General features: G+C 37.2%; 4 protein-coding genes across 8 annotated transcripts; 1 reads left to right on the top strand and 3 right to left on the bottom strand.

Annotated features, from left to right (window-relative positions):
- Positions 1-460: 460 nt before the first annotated feature.
- Positions 461-3,360, bottom strand: dnase2b (deoxyribonuclease II beta). 2 transcript variants are annotated; one of them, XM_077024342.1, is made up of 6 exons: positions 3,151-3,360; positions 2,872-3,040; positions 2,382-2,460; positions 1,667-1,828; positions 1,241-1,438; positions 461-954 (listed from the first exon to the last, which is right to left on the bottom strand). In XM_077024342.1, exons 1-6 carry the CDS (start codon positions 3,276-3,278, stop codon positions 620-622), a joined length of 1,071 nt encoding a protein of 356 aa, XP_076880457.1. In that variant the 5' UTR covers positions 3,279-3,360; the 3' UTR covers positions 461-619. The 2 variants fall into 2 exon arrangements, with proteins under 2 accessions (XP_076880457.1, XP_076880458.1); XM_077024343.1 differs by having other exon boundaries at positions 2,872-2,954; positions 3,151-3,321.
- Positions 3,361-5,217: 1,857 nt separating this feature from the next.
- uox (urate oxidase) lies at positions 5,218-7,628 on the top strand. Its single transcript, XM_077024344.1, has 8 exons — positions 5,218-5,459; positions 5,618-5,830; positions 6,183-6,299; positions 6,386-6,464; positions 6,581-6,767; positions 6,847-6,970; positions 7,070-7,153; positions 7,416-7,628. Exons 1-8 carry the CDS (start codon positions 5,442-5,444, stop codon positions 7,488-7,490), a joined length of 897 nt encoding a protein of 298 aa, XP_076880459.1. The 5' UTR covers positions 5,218-5,441; the 3' UTR covers positions 7,491-7,628.
- On the bottom strand, positions 7,310-10,861 carry samd13 (sterile alpha motif domain containing 13). 3 transcript variants are annotated; one of them, XR_013134495.1, is made up of 6 exons: positions 10,728-10,861; positions 9,943-9,985; positions 9,565-9,676; positions 9,030-9,339; positions 7,953-8,009; positions 7,310-7,497 (listed from the first exon to the last, which is right to left on the bottom strand). XR_013134495.1 is itself a non-coding variant. In XM_077024345.1 (4 exons), the coding sequence occupies exons 2-4, from the start codon at positions 9,978-9,980 to the stop codon at positions 9,196-9,198; spliced, it is 294 nt and encodes a 97-aa protein (XP_076880460.1). In that variant the 5' UTR covers positions 9,981-9,985; positions 10,728-10,861; the 3' UTR covers positions 8,216-9,195. The 3 variants fall into 3 exon arrangements, 1 of the variants encoding a protein (XP_076880460.1); XR_013134494.1 differs by lacking the exon at positions 7,310-7,497 and having other exon boundaries at positions 7,628-8,009; XM_077024345.1 differs by lacking the exons at positions 7,310-7,497; positions 7,953-8,009 and having other exon boundaries at positions 8,216-9,339.
- Positions 10,862-12,577: 1,716 nt separating this feature from the next.
- On the bottom strand, positions 12,578-22,271 carry prkacba (protein kinase, cAMP-dependent, catalytic, beta a). Of its 2 annotated transcripts, none has more exons than XM_077024341.1 (10): positions 21,796-22,271; positions 17,300-17,361; positions 17,047-17,175; positions 15,725-15,823; positions 15,460-15,542; positions 15,195-15,321; positions 14,961-15,056; positions 14,751-14,873; positions 14,383-14,547; positions 12,578-14,244 (listed from the first exon to the last, which is right to left on the bottom strand). In XM_077024341.1, the coding sequence occupies exons 1-10, from the start codon at positions 21,839-21,841 to the stop codon at positions 14,119-14,121; spliced, it is 1,056 nt and encodes a 351-aa protein (XP_076880456.1). In that variant the 5' UTR covers positions 21,842-22,271; the 3' UTR covers positions 12,578-14,118. The 2 variants fall into 2 exon arrangements, with proteins under 2 accessions (XP_076880456.1, XP_076880455.1); XM_077024340.1 differs by lacking the exon at positions 21,796-22,271 and adding an exon at positions 19,445-19,982.
- Positions 22,272-22,618: the final 347 nt, after the last annotated feature.

The following is a 22,618-nucleotide window of genomic DNA, read 5'->3' on the forward strand; positions in this document are numbered from 1 at the left end:
TCATCACTGTAAGCTATATGCAATAATCCATTAGAGATAATTCGGCTAAAGAGACTACTGTTTAACTAAAAAGATAATCTAAAACGTTACTGTAACAGATAACAGACAAACAGTGCCACTTACTACATGGCACTGTTGTATGGTTAGCCCAGAGGAATATCAAACTTAGGGCCTGGTGACCAACAGCACTGTAGAGTTTGTCCTCTAACACACAGGCATGTTTAACACAGAGATATGTTAAAGTAGTGAAAACATTTAAACATTGAAAAGCACTCTTTCTTCCTTTGGTCATTTGATGTATAGCCTACCTGTAACTGAATGCATATTGGAGGATGTGTGAGAATGTTTTGCGTGGTTGTGTTCTTAACACACACACACATCGCATGTTGTGTTCTTAACACACACACACACACACACATATATATATATATATATATATATATATATATATATATATATATATATATATATATAATCATTCCCAATTATGTTTAATTAAAACTTTAAAAAAAATCCTATTCATCTCAAAATAAGGGAAAGACCCCTTCCCTCTAAAGGTGCTTAACACTGTCCATTGGAATGTTTCCACACTTCCACAGATTAAATTAGATCATAAGATCTAACAGCTTTCATACCATGCCACTGCCTGACGTAAGGCTCTGTAGATGCCTGGGTTTTGAGAACACACAAGACCACCACCTCTCCGTGCTTGTCCACTCTCCCGGTTCAGGTCACCCACACATGCCCATTGGGCTTTGGATGCCAGGGACACACACCACTTGGAGTGGTCCTCATAGGAAGTAAATACGACGGGTCCTGGCAGGCCGATCCTTCTAATGTTCATGGCATGGTAGGGCAGTGAGCAGTTGGATGGGAGATGGTGGGGCTCTCGTTGCCAGGTTTCCACGAGAACATCTGTCATAAGTGTCTGTGCTACCCAGCCAGCATAAATGTCTGTAATATCAATAGAAGACCACGGTTATGGGTGGACCAACATGGACCTTCACTGTGTGTGCATGTATTATCCATGTGATCTGTGTGATCTGCATGGAACATGGTATTCTGCACGTTCTGAAAGCATTGCACCTATTACACAAGCAATATAAACAGGTAGTCAAGGACAGAATTGTACTTTGGCATGCCTAAAAGTCAACAAATGGCTGTGTGTCTATCCAAAAAGCAAAGGAAGCATGTGCAGTGTGTTACCTTCAAGCAGAGAAGAGGTCCAGAATGCTCTTACCATCAATGTAGCTGTGAGATTTGGCAAAACTGAGGAAGGTCTCTCCCAGGACCGACTTCAGCTGCACCAACCTCCTCCTGGGGGCTACGGCTGGCGTTTTTCCAGCACAGAGATGTGCCATGTCTGTCATGTCTGTGCTATATGCCACCGGTACTGAGCAGTTGTACACACGTGGATTCATGTAGGCCAGTTGCTGTGCTGATGAATACAAGGATGAGCATTTAGAGATTTTAACATCAGAGTAATTCAAAATCACCGGCACACAAATGAGTCATGTGATTGGTAATATGAAATGAGTCATGACTCATGTGATTGGTAATGCTAAATATGCTTTATTTATAATTTTACTGTATACAGAATTACAGGATACGAGAAAAATTTCCTAATGTTAGATTTTTTTGTAATATGTTGACATAGTCTGCTCACAAATTTTTTGGAACTCTTTGTAGTTGTAAGTAGTGCAGTGAAACATCTGGCCAAAGACTTTTCCAGTGGAGGGGTAGCCAAAACCCGTCTCAGGAAATGGTGGAAAGTGAGGAACACTGTGTGTTAACCAGAATCCCTGAGACTGGTCAAAAAGCACCATACCTAGACAACATGTACACAGCACAGCACAATCACTCATTGCATATCATCCTTCAGTGTGAAAAGAACATTTTTTTTTTTTGGTGACCTGCTAATTCCATTTGAATCATCTCTGCACACTGTACATGGCAGTGTTTGACCAACCTGGATACTTTGAACTGCAAACTTTGACATTGATGCTGACAAAACCAAGACAGTAACAAAACAAAATGCCCAAATCAAAGGACAGCGGTGTGTTGCTAGGAGTCCATTTTCCAGGAAAATATGAACAGCCCATAAATGGAATACATAAACATTATCTGATTCAGGAAAAATATGAAAGCATGAAATCAGTATTTAGTCAACAGCTCTTATCAGCTATGGTCTTTGCACTAGACCTCCCCTCTCTGAAACATCAAATAAACGTGCTTTGAAGTTTAAAAGTACCTTTTGTGTGCCCGTATTAAAAGTACCTTTTGTGTGCCCGTATTAAAAGTACCTTTTGGGTGCCCGTATTAAAAGTACCTTTTGGGTGCCCGTATTAAAAGTACCTTTTGGGTGCCCGTATTAAAAGTACCTTTTGTGTGCCCGTAGTTATTCAAGTACTTCAGCACCGGAGGAGCATCATTGTAGACCATGTATGCGGAGCTGTTCAACTGTTGAATAATCAGTATTGTTTATCACTGAATTTGAACTATATTTAAATAAGTAATGCTTCAGAAAAAAAACCTACTTATGTCATTTTTGCTATTCATGTTAAACCTAGATGTGGGAACAGTTCTTCTTAAGCACTTAATCACAGGAGAAGTGGCAAAATAATCATGCAGTGTAAAGCAGCTTCTTGTTTTGACACCTATAATCATACCTCATATCTATGGTACACCTATAATCATACCTCATATCTATGGTACATATCTATGGTACACCTATAATCATACCTCATATCTATGGTACATATCTATGGTACACCTATAATCATACCTCATATCTATGGTACATATCTATGGTACACCTATAATCATACCTCATATCTATGGTACATATCTATGGTACACCTATAATCATACCTCATATCTATGGTACAGCTGGATGAGGGTCCTGCCTACTGCACCTTTACTGGTATTCACCACATGTGTACTGAACTGCCAGTCTGTCAGTGAAGGATCCAAATACATGTAGTCAACTCCACTTCCCACAGCACCCTTTATATATTTGGGCAACTTGTACACGACAAACCTTACATTGCAGAGAACAAAGACATTGTGAGCATTTCTAAATATCAAACATAATCAAACATTTACTAAAAACCTTCATCAGACAAGAAAACAAGTGGAAAGTCCATCTACCAGTCAACGGGCTTCCCTTCTTCATCCAGGCAGGACAGTTCTGTCTCACACAGGGAACCGAAGACGAATGCTTGGATGAAAATCGAACAGAAACTCCAGACTGAGAACATTTTCTCTCTGTGGCACATAATGGATCACAAGGCTTATTGACAGGAACAAAGAACTAGCCAGTTGCCAATGCTAGTTCCTTAGGTTTCCTCACATCTACTTATAGTGAAACAACATGTGTGCAGCTGTGTGTGTATGAAAGAGGAAGTTGGGTTTTTTGTCTCATGACATTCTTAATGGCAGATATGACCTAAAGAACAAGGAGCACTGCACTGCTTTCTGCTGGTGTCTTGTTAAAAGAAGCTACAGTAAAGTAGCTCATCTCCTCTCCTAGAGGTCTACTATACACTTCAATACGCTGCAATTCTGGATGCTACTGTAGGCCAAAATTAACTGGATTAGGTGTGTTGTTTTACAGCTGTTTGTTTGTAGGGCTGTAGATCTGTAAGATCAGTGCATGGCATAAAACATGATTTACATGAAAAGTTGAAAAGTTAGAAGCCAAGATAAATTAAACACCACTATGGCCATGAACATAGGCGTGCAGACATAGACATCAGGTGCTAAAGCACCACCAACTCTGCCCTTTATCAACGAAAGTGCCCTTTGAAACTTCGGTTTTAAAAATATTATATTATGATTATTAACATTTTACTGAGGTCGGTTTAAATCGATCTTTTGAAAACCTGAGCGATTAAAAACAATGCCCTGAAATGCGCCACCACCTCGCACACACCCGACCTCTCTCTTCCTTTAACACCAGATGCGCTGCAGCAGCAGCCTGGTAACATACACATCAAGTCAAATCGTACCGTTTGCCCTCTAAGCCCAACGTGAAATCATTTTGTTGTGCAGTAAAATGTCTCATACAGCACCAAACTACTAAGCATTTTTAGCCGACTGGTCATCTGATAAACTAGTCGCTCTAGCCCAAATCAATGAAAGATAACGTGAGGACGACCACATACAAATAATTAAGGTAGAATTTGCAAATCTATGTGTTAAGCTGAACGTTTTCTGTTGTATGCTATAGGTTTTGTTAGGCAACATAAATTAACACATTCATTTGTGAAAGAAGAAACGGGAAGTTCCCCATTACCTGTGAAAAATGCCCATCTGCATTCATGTAATGACACAGAAGGAGTAGCCTATAACTCCTTCTCCTACTTTTAGGTCTTTTTACTGTCTTAATTGTAGGCATATATTGATTTAATAATTCCAAAATATATGCAACAAGGCCTGCAGACAGTGGAGGGTAAACAGAAGTTAACTGAAGGACTTAACATTGACTGTATATACTTAATATTGGATATGGATTTTATCAGTTGGTGGTGTGACTTTTTTCCGTTGAAAACTCACTTTTAGAGAATAAATAAAAGTCAAAATTCATTCAACATATGCGTGTATTTTTTACAATGAAGTGTTCCACGTGTGCTAAAAAGCGCCCTTTTCCCCCCTGAGCACTTGCCCCCCAAAATGTCTGTGCACGCCACTGGCCATGAATATTAGCTTTCATTTACTGAAGCACCAGGGCACATGCAACTGCTATTAAAAATAATAAAAGATTAAAAATGAAAGGTTTTTGACCTTGAATTTTTCTCAGTAATACAACAAAGGACACAGAAATAGGCTGTGTACTGATTAGCTATTATAACTAGGGTTGCCACCTAGGTCTGACAAAAAACAAGAACACTCTGTCATACGCGAACGTAAATTGTTGACGGGGGGGGGGGGGGGGGGGGGGGCGAACGTAAAATGTTACCGGGGGGGGGGGGGGGTGTAAAATGGACACAGCGAGAAAAAAAGACGGATTTAAAGTGTGCAGAAACAGTCTAAATAGTCGTTTGAACTAACCTAGTGAAAACCGGGACATTTTTTTGCGACAGGTGGCAACCCTAATATAACACTATCCTGTGTTGTACGCAAGCTATCATTACATGTCCCCCCCACTTTTTCAAAAGCCGGTTTTGGTCCCCCCCAGTTTTTACGGTTAAAATCAAATATTTAAATAGCGCCGAATCCATGTCCCCCCCACTTTTGAAATCAAAATTACGTCCATGGTTGTAGTGAATCTATATATTTGAAACCAGTACAGTCCTGAACATAAATATGACCTGTTGGACCCATTGCGAAACACAGGAGACACCACCCCCTTAATATAATCCTCTGTCTCCACTAAGCTCTATTTCTGGGGACAATCTGGAGGCTAAAAGAACACACTCTGAGAACAACTTTGAAAAAATATGGCTACCTCAAATCAGGTATAAATATTTTTGCTTAAAGGCTATTCCAGTCAAACTCAGTTAGCCTCATTGTTTAGATACTACAATATTTATGTCTATTTATATTTACATTATTATTTATCATAACATAATAAATATTTGTAACTCAGTGCTTTAACCATAAAATGTTTCCACAGAATGTGGAGTTTGTGAGGACAGGGTACGGGAAGAACCTAGTAAAAGTTATGTATATACGGAGGGAGGGGGCTTACCACTACATAACTGAGATGAAAGCCGACGTCCAGCTGACACTGAACTCTCGCAAAGACTACCTGACTGGAGACAACTCTGACATCATCCCTACAGACACGATCAAGAACACAGTTCATGCACTGGCCAAGCTAAAGGGAGTAGGTGTACCATTCCAAGACACATGAGGTTCAGAGAAACTCATTAGTGATCAATTAACTAATTCCTTTGTAATTCATGCATGCAGTGAAGGCAAAGCTGCTACGCTTATTTCAGTGGTGATTTTTATTATCTGCTTAAGCTCACCGGATTCCAAGGAAAATTATAGATGTATGACATATAGGTTTGCATAAGCTCTTTACATAAGTCCTATTCTTTATAGAATAGTTAACTAATTGGCTTTACTATCACTAATATAGTACATATTTTCTTTGGGTGAATCTGTTCTGTCATAATAATCTGGGACTGAAGCTACAAAATGGATGGAGCGATCCTCAGTTTTGTCTTTGATAGGTTAACACTATTGAGGGTTTTGCCCTGGACATCTGCAACCACTTTCTGACAGCGTTTAAGCACGTCACGCGAGCAAAGGTCAACATTGAGGAAGCTCCCTGGAAGAGACTGGATAAGGTATCTCAATACCTTTCCAATACTGATGGGTCTTTCTAACAGTCATGTGTTTTATGATGATAGGATTGTCAATATCTGTTTTACAGAATGGCACTCAGCATGCTCATGCATTTATATTCTCTCCTGAAGCTTGGCACTTCTGTGAGGTAGAACAGTATCTAAATGGTGAGTGATACACCGTGTTCACCATACTCTTAGGTTTGTGATACCAAAAATATCCATCTCAATTTAATGGAAAAGTTAAGGATTCCCTCGGTTATTGTTGCTGTGTGAATTTTCAGAGAACCCAGTGATTCACAGTGGGATCAAAGACATGAAGGTTGTAAAGACCACGCAGTCAGGTTTCGAGGGCTTTCTTAAAGACCGCTTCACTACCCTCCAGGAGGTCAGGGACAGGTTCTTCTGTACCTCTGTGTATGCTAAGTGGCGCTACAACAAGCACTGGGATGTGCCATTTAACACCACATGGTAACCAAAAAAAGAGAATAATTTGTAGAGGATTAATAATGTATGTGTTAAAAGGTTACAGTTTGTATGGTCTTTGCAGGGACAGGGTGAAGGACACAATCATTGAGAAGTTTGCTGGGCCTTATGACCGTGGGGAGTATTCACCTTCTGTTCAGAAGACTTTGTATGATACACAAGTTCTTGTTCTTGACAGATTGCCAGAGGCAAGTTAGATTCATGCCATTTCAATAATAAATCATTTTCAAAACGTTTGAGTATGAACAAAGTCAGGTAATCTTCAGGACATGCACCTTATTTAACAGATTGAGGAGATTGAAATAATCATGCCAAACCAGCACTACTTTACGATTGACATGACAAAGATGGGTATCTCCAACAATGATGAGGTTAGTTTGCTAAAATATTCTTAGAAATCAGAGAAGCTTGATTAAATATATTGTTTAACTTATTTCAGTATATATGACTTTTATTGTCTAGATAAAATGATCAGGTCCACGGAGACCACGGCAACAGTTCACAAATAAATTGGCTTTATTTTAGATACAGTGCTATATATAAAAACAGAATACAGAAATGAAACCTCTCCTTAAGAGTGATGTGTTAAGAGTGACATGTTAAAAATGTGTTAAAACTCTTCATCTCTTCCAGGTTCTTCTACCTCTGGATAACCCTTCTGGAAACATCACAGGGACCGTCCGACGGAAGTCACGGGCTAAACTTTGAAACCAATCTGAAAAATGGGTCATCCACACAAAATGGCATTCACACAGAGGTTTAATAAAAAAACCCATAGATTATTTACATCACCATTTTCCCAAAAATAAGTCAATAAAAACAAATAAATAAAAGTGTGAATTCATTTTAAAATGACTCGATCATTTATCAAGGTGCATTTGAATGCAATGACTGCAACAAATACTATTCCCATATAATAAATAGTTGCATTAATAAATAAAATTAGAGTAAGTACATACTTAGACAATGTTGTGAAGACCGAGTATGGATTATGTTTTACAAAATAGATTTAGATGCCTTGGTGAAGAAAGAGAACTGAGATTTCCTTTGGATATCTTGCAGATTTAAAGGTATCTGCTGAATTATGGTTAATTATGGACCTCAAATTAGGTACTTCTAAACACACCTAGAAAACAGAATTTGAATTGAACATATACTCACTGAAATTACCTTTTTCTTTTGTTGTGTAAATTCGGTGTGAAGAGATGCAGGTATTTATGCAGAAATCTACATAAGTGATTTACAGAGAGGGTAAAATCAAATGTAAATGTCTTAGGGGACCACTAAGAGAGACCTACAGCAGTTACACAGAAGGCATCATTTGGTCATCCCACCACATATTTTACAAAGTCGTTCATGATTTAAATATTAGGCTTGTGGCCTGTTTCTAAACACATTTGTGAAAGGTTGACTAACATTTACAGTTGAATCAGTGCCTTTTTTGATTCAAGCAATTTATTGCAAATTTCTCACATACATCTCAATCCTCTGTTGCAAGACAGATTTCAAATGAACACTGTGTTAAAGTCTTTTTTAAATGAACCATGCCTACCACAGCTGCTTATGCACCACTGATCATTGGCTGACTTAGAACTGGTTTTTCACCATGTCAACGAACAGATTCAGGAATCATTTATTCAAAATGAATGATCACTATGAACCTTGAGGTGAAACAAACATCAAACAGTTTGGTGACTGGATGTGTGGAGTAATCAAGCTAATCAGCTTCCAAACGTATGCAAAAGTGGGCCTGTATTTATTCAGGTACCCGCGCCTAGCTACCTGTTAAACTGCATTAGGAGAGTCCTTAGTTTTGGATGGTTTAAATAATCCCTTAACATAGCAACACAGAACCATACACAATCATTTGCTCTGTAACCTAACTGTAACTATTCATGATTTAAGAGTCTTTATGGAGAAAAGGAAACAAGCACTAACTAAACAAATAAATTAAAAGTCCCGTCCTCTTTTTTCTTTGTATGTACAGCCCAATAATGCAGTTCCCATTTAAATAGTCTAAAAGATCACTCCTTACCTAGCTACATCTTAAACAATAGTGTTTATAGTCTGCCACATTCTCGCAATCATTACAATTAAAATCTTTAAAAACTGCAAACAATACTGAATAATGAATTCTAACATATGTACAAGTCCACAAAAGAAGTCAACATTATTATTTTAAAGAACTTTCATAACATCATTCAAATGTGTCAAACATAAAATCACTGAGACAAACAGAACATGTACCTGTTCAGCTATTTCGGACTGTGAAAGACAAATTCACAGTACTTTCTTGTGTCTTTGCCCACAAGAATGTATACATTGCATGTGAGGACATGGCATTTTCCAGTCTGCAGTTACCCTGCTGTTCCATGGCATGATTGTCTTCCAAGGGGATGACCTGTCCCCAGTGCTATGAGGCATTGCTCTTCAAGTGTTGGGTCTGAAGTGGTTTCACATGGTATTCATAAATCTTCAGTGCAGGGCCCAGTTTTATTGAGAGTCCAGTCAGAACGTCATTGCGAGTCATTAGCAAAAGAGATTTGCCATCGATTTCCTGTAGATGTAAATATATTTGGTTGAGGTCATGTAATACAGAATGGCATTAGCTAAATACAAACATACAAACAGGACAGTGACCTATTCCCCTCCCTCCTTTAAACACTGATGCTGTACACAAGAACACTCATTGCACTAAAAAAAAAAGAGAGATGCAAAAAATGCATCAGTTTTTACAAACGATTAAGAGAAGAGAGACAAACAATACTTTGGACTACTTTACCTGATCCTGGAAGGCACTGGCCTGTTCTTCAAATCCAGTAGCTTTAAAATAGTTGACTACGTCTGTCACAGCCCAGTGTGCTGGATCTGGCAACTGTCCGTTCTCCACAGAACTGGCAGACACAATCACACCAATAGCCTATGTTAAAGTGACATCTTGGGAGAAACTGAATACAACAAATGCCAGTAAAACACTTAGTCCATAAAACATTTGGGTAGTAACAGTTCTCCCATTTAATGGTCTTTTACCCTTTAACCAAAATCGTCTCATATGCAAGTTCAAACATTAGATAGAAACCTAACGTTTTTTTAAAGCATAAAGGAGGGAGATTTTAATCAGGCTATTTAGCTGAAAGGAGAATCACTACTTAATAAATACCTTTTTGTGTCCATTGAACCATTTGCCTTGGTTTCCATGACAGCTAGAAAACAAACATCCCATTACCAAGTGCCTAGATTCAACTTAGACAGCATCCCTCTCTCTCAGGCACACGGGCTATGGCATTCGCTGTTCTCTTCACTGACCAACTTATTAGCAAGAGTAAGCTATCTAAGCTAATGTGCTCAACAAATCTTAAAACAATGCAACAACGTGCTAAAAGCAGCAACGTTCTCTATAAAACAGCATCTCTGCTGTATGAACTGGTCAGCGACGTGATGATGTCCACTTCTCCCAGCTCATTTAACTACTGATACACTGTTCTGTAAGATCGGCGATGAGTATCTTAGCAACTACTACAAAAGCCAAAAACAACTTCTTACACAATGTATATTTAAAAACTAGACACTGCAAAACCTCTTGCAGAAAGGAACATTAACTGCAAATGATATGATATGCCTCTAGCATTGCGATTCAATTCAATTATATACATATACACAATATTGACATCTTCTAGTTGCTTAGCAACATGTTTGAACAGATGTACAGTTGTTGGGGAAAAAATCTGGTAATGAAAATACAAAGCTGTCATTTCTTCTACAAGTTATAGTTAAGCACAGACTAAACCACTAAACAATAGTGCATTAAAAATAATGGAATTCTTCATTGGCTTCATTATTTCAGGGTTTAAACTGCATGTTAAATTGGGTCAGGTGAGTTAAGATCCATGAATGTGTGTGTGTGTATGTGTTAGTTAAAAGAAAGTGACCACGGAGAAGTACTACCTAGTTGTTAATGACGAATGCAGTGCCTCATTTGATGTCCTCAGCTCAAACCTCATGGTAGGGTCTCCCCATCAGTGACATTGTTTTCTAGGTTTCCTTAGTTGCCAGGGGTGCTCAAAAGTGTGTTTAACCTTAAAGTAAAAGAAACATAGAGCACTTGTTTTAGGCAAATTATCTGTACACTGTATGTAGCCCTGCACTTTTTTATAACACCTCCCCATTGTTGTCCGTGGTATTGGTAGAAATATTGGTATGTGCATAAAGGTGCCATTTTTTGGGCATCATAATAAGTGTACCACATGGGGGAAGCTAACCAGACAGACAGACTACAACATTAAATGTAGGCCTTTAGTAAATTTACACACCCTGAAATTGGCCAACAGAATGCATAAACCAACGTTACACCTAAATCTGACCACCAAATTGACTGTAAACTGTACATTAACTTGCTCTTAAAGTGTTTACCTACACTGTGTACACTATTTTATTGGAATTTAACACCATTTACTGGAAGTAAACATAAACTATGACTTGTGTCAGATGGTTCTCTTACATTCATTTCCACAAATGTACATGTCTGGTATCAGCAGACAGTCAGTACAGCCGAAACAGCAGCTAAACACGTTTGGATTGATGTTACATTTTATTCTAACGGTATAAAGGGGTGACACATTCCCACATATAAAGGGGTCACATATTGCGACCACAGCCGTCAGCCGGATTTACAGTTAAAGAAATCGGTTGTCACAAATTTCGGTGTAATGCCGGAAATATGGAGGAACTCAAATACAGCTCCTGCAAACTGCACTATTTACTTTGCCAGCACAAGCATGTAAGTTAGCCTACGTCTTGGGATCGCGTACATAATCATAACTCAGTGTGGAGAAGTCTTCAAAAGTACCACAACTCTGCGACATGATGCTGAATGGTGTGAGTTTGGAGAACAAGGGTAACAAAACAACTTTTTATGGGTTTACACTACCTGGGGGAACAATAATAAACTATGTGATGATAAACTATGTGATGATAAGCTATGTGATGATAATCTATGTGACAATAAGCTATGACAAACGCTGTGGACGACATTTGTAAAATGTCATAAGTGTAAAGCAGCTAAACACACGAATACCGATGTTAGCGTGCTAGCTATATTAGCTTTATTAGCTACAGTAACAACGGGAGACAGATTAGCTAGCTAGCTAATTAAACTTGAATTATCTACATTGTCTAGCTACCTCTCCACGTAAAAATTCAATAATTTAGAAAATTTTAACAAATATTGCTCCAGAAAACACATACCGTTTCGAGTTAGAGTACCACGCATAGATCGATTGGATATGATGCCTCTCGCAGCTCAGCTAAATTTGACACAGTCCGACTTTCCTTCCGGCAAAAACCTTCTACGCAGGCGCCATTTTCCACCAATCGCGTGCGCACGCAGAGAATTGTGGGTCTGGTAGTTTTCTTAAAATTGCAGCAGTTTAAAGATCAATCTGTTATGATCTAGACTTCATCTTCTAATGGAACACTACATTTAACGACTTCTCATTTTAGTGAGCGATCACCAAGTAGCAATATACACACAATATAGTCTACGCAGTTTTCGACTACTTGACACTATGTGCACTATGTGAACGCAATACTAAGTCTTCGTATGAGTTTACATGTCCATTTCCAGTAGTTCTGTAAGCCTATAAAATCAGCTCAACAACATTGTTGCCCACGAGAAGCATGATACGATCTCAGATACGGCACACAAAATAAACCCACAATTTTTAAAAATTGTGTGGCATACAACAAAACGAAAATGCCCCCGTCCAGCATGGAGTTTTAAAAATATAACGTTCAAATACAAAGCATTTTCTTTTATTCATTATAGTGACATATTATTTGATACATAAAATATGCTACAGCGAAGAGGTGTACACTTCCCTTAAAAATACATGTAATAATGTGGGAAAGGGGGCAGCTTTCTAAATGACACTGTGCAAATTATCATACAAAACTAAATACAGACATTGCATACTACAGCCCACACTGACAAGTGAAATACTAAATTATTTCCTTTAAATATCGTTTTTGGGAGTGTCAAGTGCTAAACATTCCAATAAATTAAAACACAATGCCTTCCACTAAAAACTTTGAATGACATTTCAGAAAAATTCAGTTAGGCCAACTTGACAAATATAACATTACATTTATAAGCCATCTTTTAAATGAACCAACAGATAGATTCATAAAGAAATAGACATATGAAATAATTAACATCGCCAAAAGGCTGACCATCTAGTCAGCAAAATGGCTTTGTGCTGAATGTAACCGCCACTTTATAACTACCATTTGGCTGTACACACTAGTTAAAACTGCATTTTGGTTGAATGGATGAAATAAACAGTATAGTTGGGAATGTAAAATTACAAAAAAAATAAATTAAGAAAAGGAGAAAACTAAGGCAAAGTGTACAAAACCCTGGGAAAATTTATTCCAGAATAACCTAAACAAGTTGCAGTTGCACTTAAACCACTGGCATGGCTTCAGGGAATAAAAGCCTGTCATTTTCACGCTGGTGTATTAATCTTTTTCAGAAATTAACATTTCAACAATCTTCCAGAATCTTGCTTGTAATGACATGGTGTAACATTACTGAAATGTACTGATCTAATAGTTGGGATTTGCCACATGTGTGCCTTGGCTTGTATTGTGTTCTTAGTTGATAATCATATAACCCTTAAAAAAAAACAAAACAAAAAAAACAAAAAACAAAAACCCCACATACATGCATGCGCTTCCTCCAACATTGTCTGGTGTGTGCCATGTATACACAGACACAGGCGTACACACATTCAGGTGTGACAAGCCTGTGGTACATGGTGGATAGCACATTATATATATATATATATATATATATATATATATAAATTAACAGGTAACAGACAAAATATGTTGCTGGCAAGAACAAGCAGCACCAATCCTTAAAAAAGTGCATTTTCACAGACTAATACATTTGCTTCACCACAAATCAGAGTAACTGGCCTCTTCCCTATTCATAAATATCAAACAATAATAATAATCATATCAATAATAATAATAACAGGAAGAATACAATAATCTTGAAAATGGTGACATATTTTGAAACAAAATAAGAAAAGGCTAAGGGTGCTTTGTGTGGCAACCCTAAAGAGAAACAGCATTGCCTGCCTGTATGTAGCTCTGTGCAAACTGCACACAGATCATGGCACTCATGAATTTCTCCCAGCCTCATGGAAGGAGGAAATGTCAGATAGTTTAAACACATACGATGGTCACGGCTTCATTCTCACCTTTGAAGGAGTGCAAAGTAAAGGAAACAAATAATATCTTGATTATGCTAGAGCCCTTTGAGAACCTCTCACTAAAACTCTAAGAATTCCTTAGCACACTTTTCTGTGTCTGAGATCCGGATGTCCTCCTCATCATAATCATCAAAATTGCTTGTGTCACTTGGCCCTCTGCACTTTGGTATGATGGGAGCCTCCACCTAAAAATGTAGTGTCCAACCCAAAAACAAAATATTTTGGAGTGACTGTTAGAAATTGCAACATTAAAAATGGCTTTTTACTGGGGAAATAGTTGTACTTATAACTATGCTATGGCAGTGTTATTCAAGAGGACATACCTTCTTCTCATAAATGGCAATCCAATCTGTTGTAGCAAACCATTTATGGTTTTTAATGTCATTGACCCCATTTTTTAGATTGCCAAAGCGCTTTGTGAGGTCAACCTGAAGTAGATTCCTCAGCAGGTCCTTTAGATCGGAACTGAAATGAGAAGGAAATCGCACCTGTAGGCAAAAGAAGGAAAATATTTTTGCATCAGAAATTAACCCAATCACTGATTTTCTCTAATAAAAGTGTTTACTTGACAACCATTAATATGAAGCAACAACATTCTCTTTCTGGAAGCAAGTCATTTTTAGGAAACAAAAAGTATGAAGAAGTTATACTGTCAAATGTCACAAATTACATGTCACAAAACCTTGTTTACCTTGCCAGAGACAATTTTCTCATAAATCTGGATAGGCTGGTCAGCAAAGAAGGGTGGGTATCCTGCAGCCATTTCGTAGATCAAAACACCAAGAGCCCACCAATCTACAGCCTTATTGTACCCCTAGAAAACACATATGTAATAGTACCCATTAAATAACTAGAATTAAAATATAAAATATGGTCCAGGTGAGTGGATTATTAACTCTACCTTGCTAAGAATGATCTCTGGTGCGAGGTACTCTGGTGTCCCACACAACGTCCAAGTTCTTCCTTTTACTCTTTTAGCAAAACCAAAATCTGTGACCTGTATAAATAAAGTATACTTGAATATTCACATATATTTCTGTACATTATGAGTCTTTAAGAAGAGTTTTTTGTTTTAGATGCAGTAGAGAATTAATCTAAAATGGGTTGAAAATACTGATGGATATATTTTATGTACCTGGATATACCCATGTTGATCAATGAGAAGATTCTCAGGCTTCAGGTCTCTGTAGATGAGGTCTAGAGAGTGGAGGTACTCAAACGTGAGTACGATCTGAGCTGCAAAGAACCTTGCATGTGGTTCGCTTAGGGTACAAAGTAGGTTTCAGATGATATTATATTAGCATGTAAATACTAGAGAAGCAAGAAATCATGGCATTCATTAGATGACATCTGTTATGGAGTTGAAGTAAAGTGCCCAATTAGAAATTTGAGATATTTACCTAAATCTTCCAATTCGCCTTAGATGTGAGAACATCTCTCCACCAGGGACATACTCCATGACCATATACAGATTTGAGTTGTCCTGAAAAGCCAGAATATGTGTTGAACTCTTGTAACAACAGAGAAAATGGGAAAACAATTCACTTTCAGAATAAGTGAGGTGATAAGGTCGCTGAAAGCACCACTGCTCATCACTCTACATGACGAGACCACACACCCCCTACTGTGACACAGACCCTTCCCAACACATAACCTGCAACATACCTTGAAAGCATATTCCAATCGAACCAAGAAAGGGAATGACACAGCCTGCAATATTCTTTTCTCATTTAATGTGTGTTCTATTTGTTTTAGCTTCACTACCTAAAACAGGCAAAAGGAAAACAAGTAAAACACTAAATTAAACACAGTATCACAATTTATTAGCAATGAATTTGGTCAATGAAAATTTGATTTTACTACATCACACCTTCTATTGAATAGAGAAGTCATTAAGATAAAAAAAGAATGCAGTTTTCATACTATAGTACTATTTCAATAAAAAATATATATATATATATACTATTTCTTAACAACAGAGATTTATAAATATAAAAATATATATATATATATATATATATATATATATATATATATATATATATATATATATATATATATATATATATATATGCTTGTCACTTCTATAAGCAGAGTGTAACGCAGAGCATCTTTTCAACATGTAACGTTTACTACATTATGGTAAACGAGACAACGAATGGGACTGAAGTAAGAAAATGATTGACTAAGAACATACACAATAAGGACACTTAAATACACTAACACATAATAACAAGACAAGAGACAGGTAATACAAATAACACAGACTAATGTATAAACCAACACCACTGAACCCGAGGGAGGAGTCGGGGAGGACCCTGACAAAGACAAATATTATATTTGTTATGACAAGTTTCACAAAGTTTAATTCCACAGGTAAGCTGCATAAAACTGCCAAACTTTATTATTCAACTTTCACTGTTTAATCCAATTAAATTAAAGAAAACTTAGATTTTTCTGAATTTCAAAGATTAAATCAAGGAATGCCAATCATTTTAGGGTACGAACTAGGCCATATCTAATGATTTCCCCAACAAAAGCCTACAGTGAACAAGGTGAGTGTTTTCTTTGAAGTTTATACAAAACACAAAATGTTTCCATTTCCTTTTTATGTTTACAAAGACACTTCAGTTTTTACTCAAATGGAGAACAGGGTTTAAAAATGCATTGTGATGCAGCAATCTGACCCAAAATACTGTACATAGATCTTTTCAAGTATGCCCTTGCTTTTTGCTCAATCAAAATGGACTAAATTCAGATGCCCAATGTGCTTCCTCTACAGGGCTCTTCATTGACAGAGTCATATGTGGGAAGAGATGAGCATACCTGCCTAGCAATGGAGAAATAGATGCTAGTTACTACTAGCATTAGCTCTTCAATATTCGTCAGCATCAAATTTGGGAAAAAAGACCAACAAAATCAAACTGAAATGAATCTAGTGGTATGTTTTTAGCTTATTACTCAACAGCTTTCCTATGTATACTCACTTTTTGTTTGTCCAAAATCTTCATAGCATAGTACTGTTCTGTTTCTTTATGTTTCACTAGCATAACTCTCCCAAAGGAGCCTGTCCCCAGAGTTTTTAGCCTCTCAAAGTCATCAAGGCATGTTGTGCTCTGGTGAGTACAAAATGAAGAGCAGTTAGGAGTTTGTAGATGGAAACAGGCCAAGTAGACTTTAACAATTTTCTGAAAGTACAAATAAATAAATGAATTTGCTGAAATGCAGTATCATTCTTACCTGAAGTGGACACTCCCATTTCCTCAAGAAATCCTCTTTGGCTTTGGCTAAAAACTCTTTCACTGAGAGAAAAATATACTAAGAGTTAACAAAGATGGCACTTATTTGTTGTAAATGTATCCAGCATGCATTATCTCAAAGACCTTGGCATATCTCACTAAAAAGGGGACAACGTTATGCAAAAGGTACTTAATTTTAGTGACCAAAGCAGAAAACAGAAATCTTTGACATATAAACAAGTATAACTAAGGTGATCTAACAGGGGATGCAACTTTTTTTAAATAGAGGATATGAGCTGTATATGCAAACCCAGTGTAGACACAAACCACAACACAAGCAGACTTGTTCTAGACATGCCCGTTGTCAAAGAGATCATGACCAAAGTAAAACTTCAGTGGACGTAAAGCTGTGTAACTAAAATATACATTAGATTGAGATTCACATGTATACAAGCTAATGATATGTGAGAAACTAAGAAAGGATTTCATGAGTTAGACCACAGTGGATGGAGCCTACTACAAGATACATGCGTCTTGGACGCAGCGTCTAAGAATTTGAATCAAAATTTATTGAATATTTTCTATCTAGTAGCAAGTAGGCAGATTACTGCAGATGCTCACTTGAACATGTGTTCATTAATCAAAAGACCACTGGCAATAATGGTTTGATCATTTTTACTATCTGCACAAGAAAGCAAATGGCTTTTTAATTATCAAAAAGTAACAGTGATGTTCAGCAATATAACAAAGGGAAATCTTACACAGAAGTAAGAAATACAGCAAGAGCTAGACATGGAGGTGGAGAATGGAATACAACCAAAGACTGCTCTGCTGACTTCATGAAAAATTGTTCACAATAAAACTGTTGGACGTCACTGAAACTGCCAGATTTATTATAAATATAAAGTCATTCACTGTGGATTTTTCTGTTTTATTTTATTAGTGTTTAGAATGTGTGTTTAGAACTTTAGAAAGTGCAAAGAACAATAACTATCCAGATAAATAGCTTATAATGTATTGGGTAGCCTACGTTTTTTTACTGTACATATATTTAAAGTGTAGTATTTTATGTTAATGGGCTATGATTCTATCTGTAGTCTCACATTCTCCGAGACACTGGGCAGCTTCAGAAACATGAGCATACCAAAAGCTTCTACAGGTCACCAAGGTTTGCCGGTACATTTGCCCACAGGAATGAAAAGCAGAGAAAAAAGAAAGGAAAGAAAAGTTTGCATTTCATAAAAAGAATGTCAAAATATAAAGGGGATTAGACATTGCAAATGCTCTTAATCTACAAAATCTCTTTCCATCTGTTTCAGACAGTCCAAATAACACAATGAAAACCATAACAATTAAACATGAAAACCATAGCAATTAAACACGTCTTGCTTCTCTGCTCACCCACTATCACTTATGAAACTCCCTTACTGATAACTGTAATGGCTGGTGACTGCACGAGATGGAAACTTAACACTCTTCCTGCTTGTGCATACACAACACTGTGCTAGCCTAACCGCAGGAGATGACTATGAAACTCTCTAAAAATACATATTTATTTCAACACGTAACTCATATTTCAACACTTTTTATTTGAATTTATGAATTTATGTATATATAGTGAGATGCACATGAGCCAAACACAAAGATAAGCAGAGGAAATAGAGAAGATCAACATGGATCACAAATGCAACTTCCCTGAGCCACAAAAAATACAATTTTAAAAACAAATATTTATATTTAAAATGCACGTAGTTAAACCCAAATGTATGCATTCATTAGCATGTTAAATATAACACAAATATGATCATTAATGAAAAATATACCGATCTCAAACATAAAGTAAATGGCAATTAAGTCAAAGATTCTCATATTTTTCACTGTTTCAGTTTTCCACTGAACATTACTTCAACAAAGTAGTAGTCTTTGTGAGCCCATATTACTGTGACTTAAATTTATACAATTCAGATTTTCCGGCTTTAAATCTAATATCAGTTACCAAAAACATCCTATGTGCTAAACTCTTACCGATGGCAAGATCTGACTGTTAAGCTGTATGATGGCGGTCGCGCTCTTTCATTTAATGTGCCAAAACCGTACCATCACTGAAGTATTATATATGAGATTTGGTCTACTTCTGTTCACTTACTTGTTCCATCCCAAATGATGGTGTACTCGGAAACATGCGGGCCATCAGTTTCTTGTGATTTTTCCTGGTTGCCTTTGCGATATTTGTTAAAAAACCGACTTGCCAAATTATCCAGCCTTTGCAGGGCAGAGTTTGTACTCACAGACTGCCCAAAATTTGAATCCCTTTGTTGGGCCATTTGCAGGAGTCTTTTATTTAGCACAAAACACCCTCCAGCAAACCGTTAAGCAAAATATAGTTAGTTTAGCGGGCCTGATGGATAAAAAGACTTCCTGTTTGTGATACTTGACTTGACTTAACACAGTACTGCATTGCCTTACCGCACACAGTTACACTTCCTGTTAACGATAAGCAGCTTCATGGCTGCACAACTATGGGCAGACAGTCTTTGTTTTTATTGAGTATCTAACAGTTGGAATGGTATTCTAATAATTTAGTTCAACTAGCCACTCCACCAACTTCACGGATGGAAAATGAAAAGTGAACCCAGAATGGGCTTGAGAACTTGGTAGAGATTTGCAACAGCTTGTTGCAAATAACCATATTTTAAAGTGTTTAGAAAGATAGTTTGCATATAGTTTTCTATACTATGCAATGTCTATCTGTAATAGCCAGACATAAGTGTTTTAACTGTCAATAATAATCTGTTTTTGTGAATTCTATATTCCTGAACTATTTTACTAGTGTCACAAAGGCTATCTAATAAGCTATCTATAAATATGGTCCTTGTTAAAAGCCATTATAATTTGTTATCATCAAGATATTTTAATTAGGTTATCAATTCTTTGCCAATTAGGTATACTGAAACCTAACATGATTTAGTTCTAGACAACTCAACAGGTCTTCATCAGAAACCAAATTAATTAGGACAGCAACACTTAGAGAGCATTTCAGCCTTTCAGTAGCTTAGCTAGATAGCAAAATAACCAGATAGCCCTTTATAGGTTTATATAGATGATAAAGATATTCCACCGATGAAATGTCTTTCTACAACTGAAATGCTTCTGTTGATGTTTTATATACTGTTCTGTGGTGAGAATTGTAAATGTATGAAATTCACAACTGAAAAACACATGTAATTTCTGAATTTAATGAATACTATATGAACAAAATATGCATTTACATGACTATTATGTTTATTTGATTTCCGAAATCAAAGATTTGGTTTCAAATTGTGACTGTTGCAGTGAAGAAAATCAGCGTGTAGAGCCAAGAACATCCACAGAAAAGAGCAGTGTGTGTGTGAGAATGTGTACATGTTTGTGTTTGTGTTTAACACTTGAATGAACAACAGTATTTTTACATGAAAAGTTAAGTTCCAAAAACCATTATCTGATTCATACTGTTCCTACAAATGTATGCGATTCAACCCATAAATCTAATTTAGTTTGAATAAAAAGTCCTGTTGGGTTTAAATGCGTAACAGTCCATGTTATTGGATGACAGTCTGTTGACAAACAAGACCCGACATGGTGATGATCAAAATGGTGCAAAAATATTACTTGAAAATGTTTAAACATTTATTGGGAATCAACACTGTTAGATATCAAAACCCATATGCCAGCATCTGTAGCCTCCATGTCGCCATTAGACCTCATCTTTTCACCTGTTTTGGTAAACAATTAGGCAATTTCATACACACTTGTGCAATTTAGGAGGTATATTACTATGAGTGGTTCCTCGTGGATTTCCGTCACATCTGAAGTAACTTACTAATTTACTTAGTACAGTGGTAGTCACTGAAATTAAGCTATTTGTCTGTGACAAAAGGCTACTGTTTGATATTTTGGTTAAAACATCGGGCTACTCAGACCCTATAGCGTCTGGTTGTGCTAACGGCTGCTTTAGCCAACATGAATAATATGACGGAAATGCGATAGTACAATAATAGCTGGTATTTTTAAATGTTTTGAAATTGTAATAAACTACACTTTGCTCCTGCATTGCCAAGCTCTTGTGCTGAAAATTAATACCCTTAAGTTTCTTAAAACTGCTGTAATAACTTATTTATTATTAGCCATCATCACCAGCTACCTGAGGTTAAACAGTTTGCATAGATACGTTAGCTAAGTAAGCTAGCCAAGCTAGCTAACAAAACCACTGCAATGTGAACCGGTCTCGTTAAGACGGCCAGCCTTGCTAACGTAGCTAGCTTAGTTAACGTTAGCTTTAGCTAGTTAGCTTTTCTGACAGACGTGTTTTGACACTTGAACGTCTGTTAGCAAGACAGTTACAGCAGGCTAACGTTACCTAGCGACGCCGTCACGCCACGCGCCGCCACTTCTGTTAGCTACGCTACATTTGAGCTAATAAACCTGCTGGATGAGCAGCTAACTCGTGTGTGTACTTACCGCTTTCTAATTCGTTGCCTTTCTTTGCGGCAGCTGCGTTTCCCATTATGAGGAAGACAGAGATAGAGAATCAGTTTTTGAGTGTTAACGATAGCCTGGTTGAGAATTACGAGCGGTCCTCAGTTAGCTAGTTAGCGCTGCTCCGTCTCTCCAGGCCGAGCAGATCGCTGGCTGGCTGGCTGGCTGTCGTGTTCGCTGGGTTTATAACTTGCATTAATCGCGCTTCTGTTAGCAAGTAAGCTATCAAGCTGTCAATGGCACTCTATACCGTTAGCTAATCGATTATATGGTTAATTATGTACAGTATAAATACTTCGTATTGTCTCATAAAGTCATGACCATTATCGGTCCTTCTACCAAATGACAAATGTCTCACTGTCTGCTGATATCAGTTATCATAACTCTAAACATCACTTATCGCCGCTGACTAACAACTCACTTGCTAGCAAAAATAAAAACAAACAAATCCCAACGATCAACCGGATATGTCGTGGTCGTAGATAAACGAGTCCTGTTTAAAACATAGCGCCTTTTAGTGGATAAAAAGTGAAATAGAAACTGCTCCGATTTGAAACACCGTCTGTGCGAAAACAGCATTTAAACATGACCTTGGTCATATAACCAGGGCAAACAAATATAATTGATATAAAAGTTTGATACTATCGATAGCTACATTCATCCTGATGGGTAAATAAAGCTGTCAGTATCGTTTTAGCCAGTGGTCACACTTATCAGAAAGTGCCCCAATCAGCAGTCAGAAGCAACACCAGGGTATCTATACATATTAATAATGCACAATCATACCTGTTCTCGGTTATTTGTC

Source organism: Brachyhypopomus gauderio, chromosome 12, assembly GCF_052324685.1.
Source record: "Brachyhypopomus gauderio isolate BG-103 chromosome 12, BGAUD_0.2, whole genome shotgun sequence".
NCBI classification, from domain to species: domain Eukaryota; kingdom Metazoa; phylum Chordata; class Actinopteri; order Gymnotiformes; family Hypopomidae; genus Brachyhypopomus; species Brachyhypopomus gauderio.

Bases quoted from the DNA above. Each gene is read 5' to 3' on its own strand.
- dnase2b (XM_077024342.1), bottom strand. From the start codon at position 3,278: ATGTGCCACAGAGAGAAAATGTTCTCAGTCTGGAGTTTCTGTTCGATT. The intron at 3,041-3,150 runs GTAGATGGACTT...CTGCAATGTAAG, and splicing joins GAAGGGAAGCCCGTTGACTG to GTTTGTCGTGTACAAGTTGC. The intron at 1,439-1,666 runs GTGAGCAGACTA...TGTATTCATCAG, and splicing joins CAAAGAGTTCCAAAAAATTT to CACAGCAACTGGCCTACATG.
- uox (XM_077024344.1), top strand. The intron at 5,831-6,182 runs GTAGGTGTACCA...TGTCTTTGATAG, and splicing joins CACTGGCCAAGCTAAAGGGA to GTTAACACTATTGAGGGTTT. The intron at 7,154-7,415 runs GTTAGTTTGCTA...CATCTCTTCCAG, and splicing joins GTATCTCCAACAATGATGAG to GTTCTTCTACCTCTGGATAA.
- samd13 (XM_077024345.1), bottom strand. From the start codon at position 9,980: ATGGAAACCAAGGCAAATGGTTCAATGGACACAAAAAG. The intron at 9,677-9,942 runs GTATTTATTAAG...TGTGTCTGCCAG, and splicing joins GGTTCAATGGACACAAAAAG to TTCTGTGGAGAACGGACAGT. The intron at 9,340-9,564 runs GTAAAGTAGTCC...TTACATCTACAG, and splicing joins CCAGTGCCTTCCAGGATCAG to GAAATCGATGGCAAATCTCT.
- prkacba (XM_077024340.1), bottom strand. From the start codon at position 19,622: ATGGCCCAACAAAGGGATTCAAATTTTGGGCAGTCTGTGAGTACAAAC. The intron at 15,543-15,724 runs GTATGTTGCAGG...CTGGCTTTTCAG, and splicing joins GATTGGAATATGCTTTCAAG to GACAACTCAAATCTGTATAT. The intron at 14,548-14,750 runs GTAAACAAGGTT...TTTTGCCTACAG, and splicing joins AGAAAATTGTCTCTGGCAAG to GTGCGATTTCCTTCTCATTT.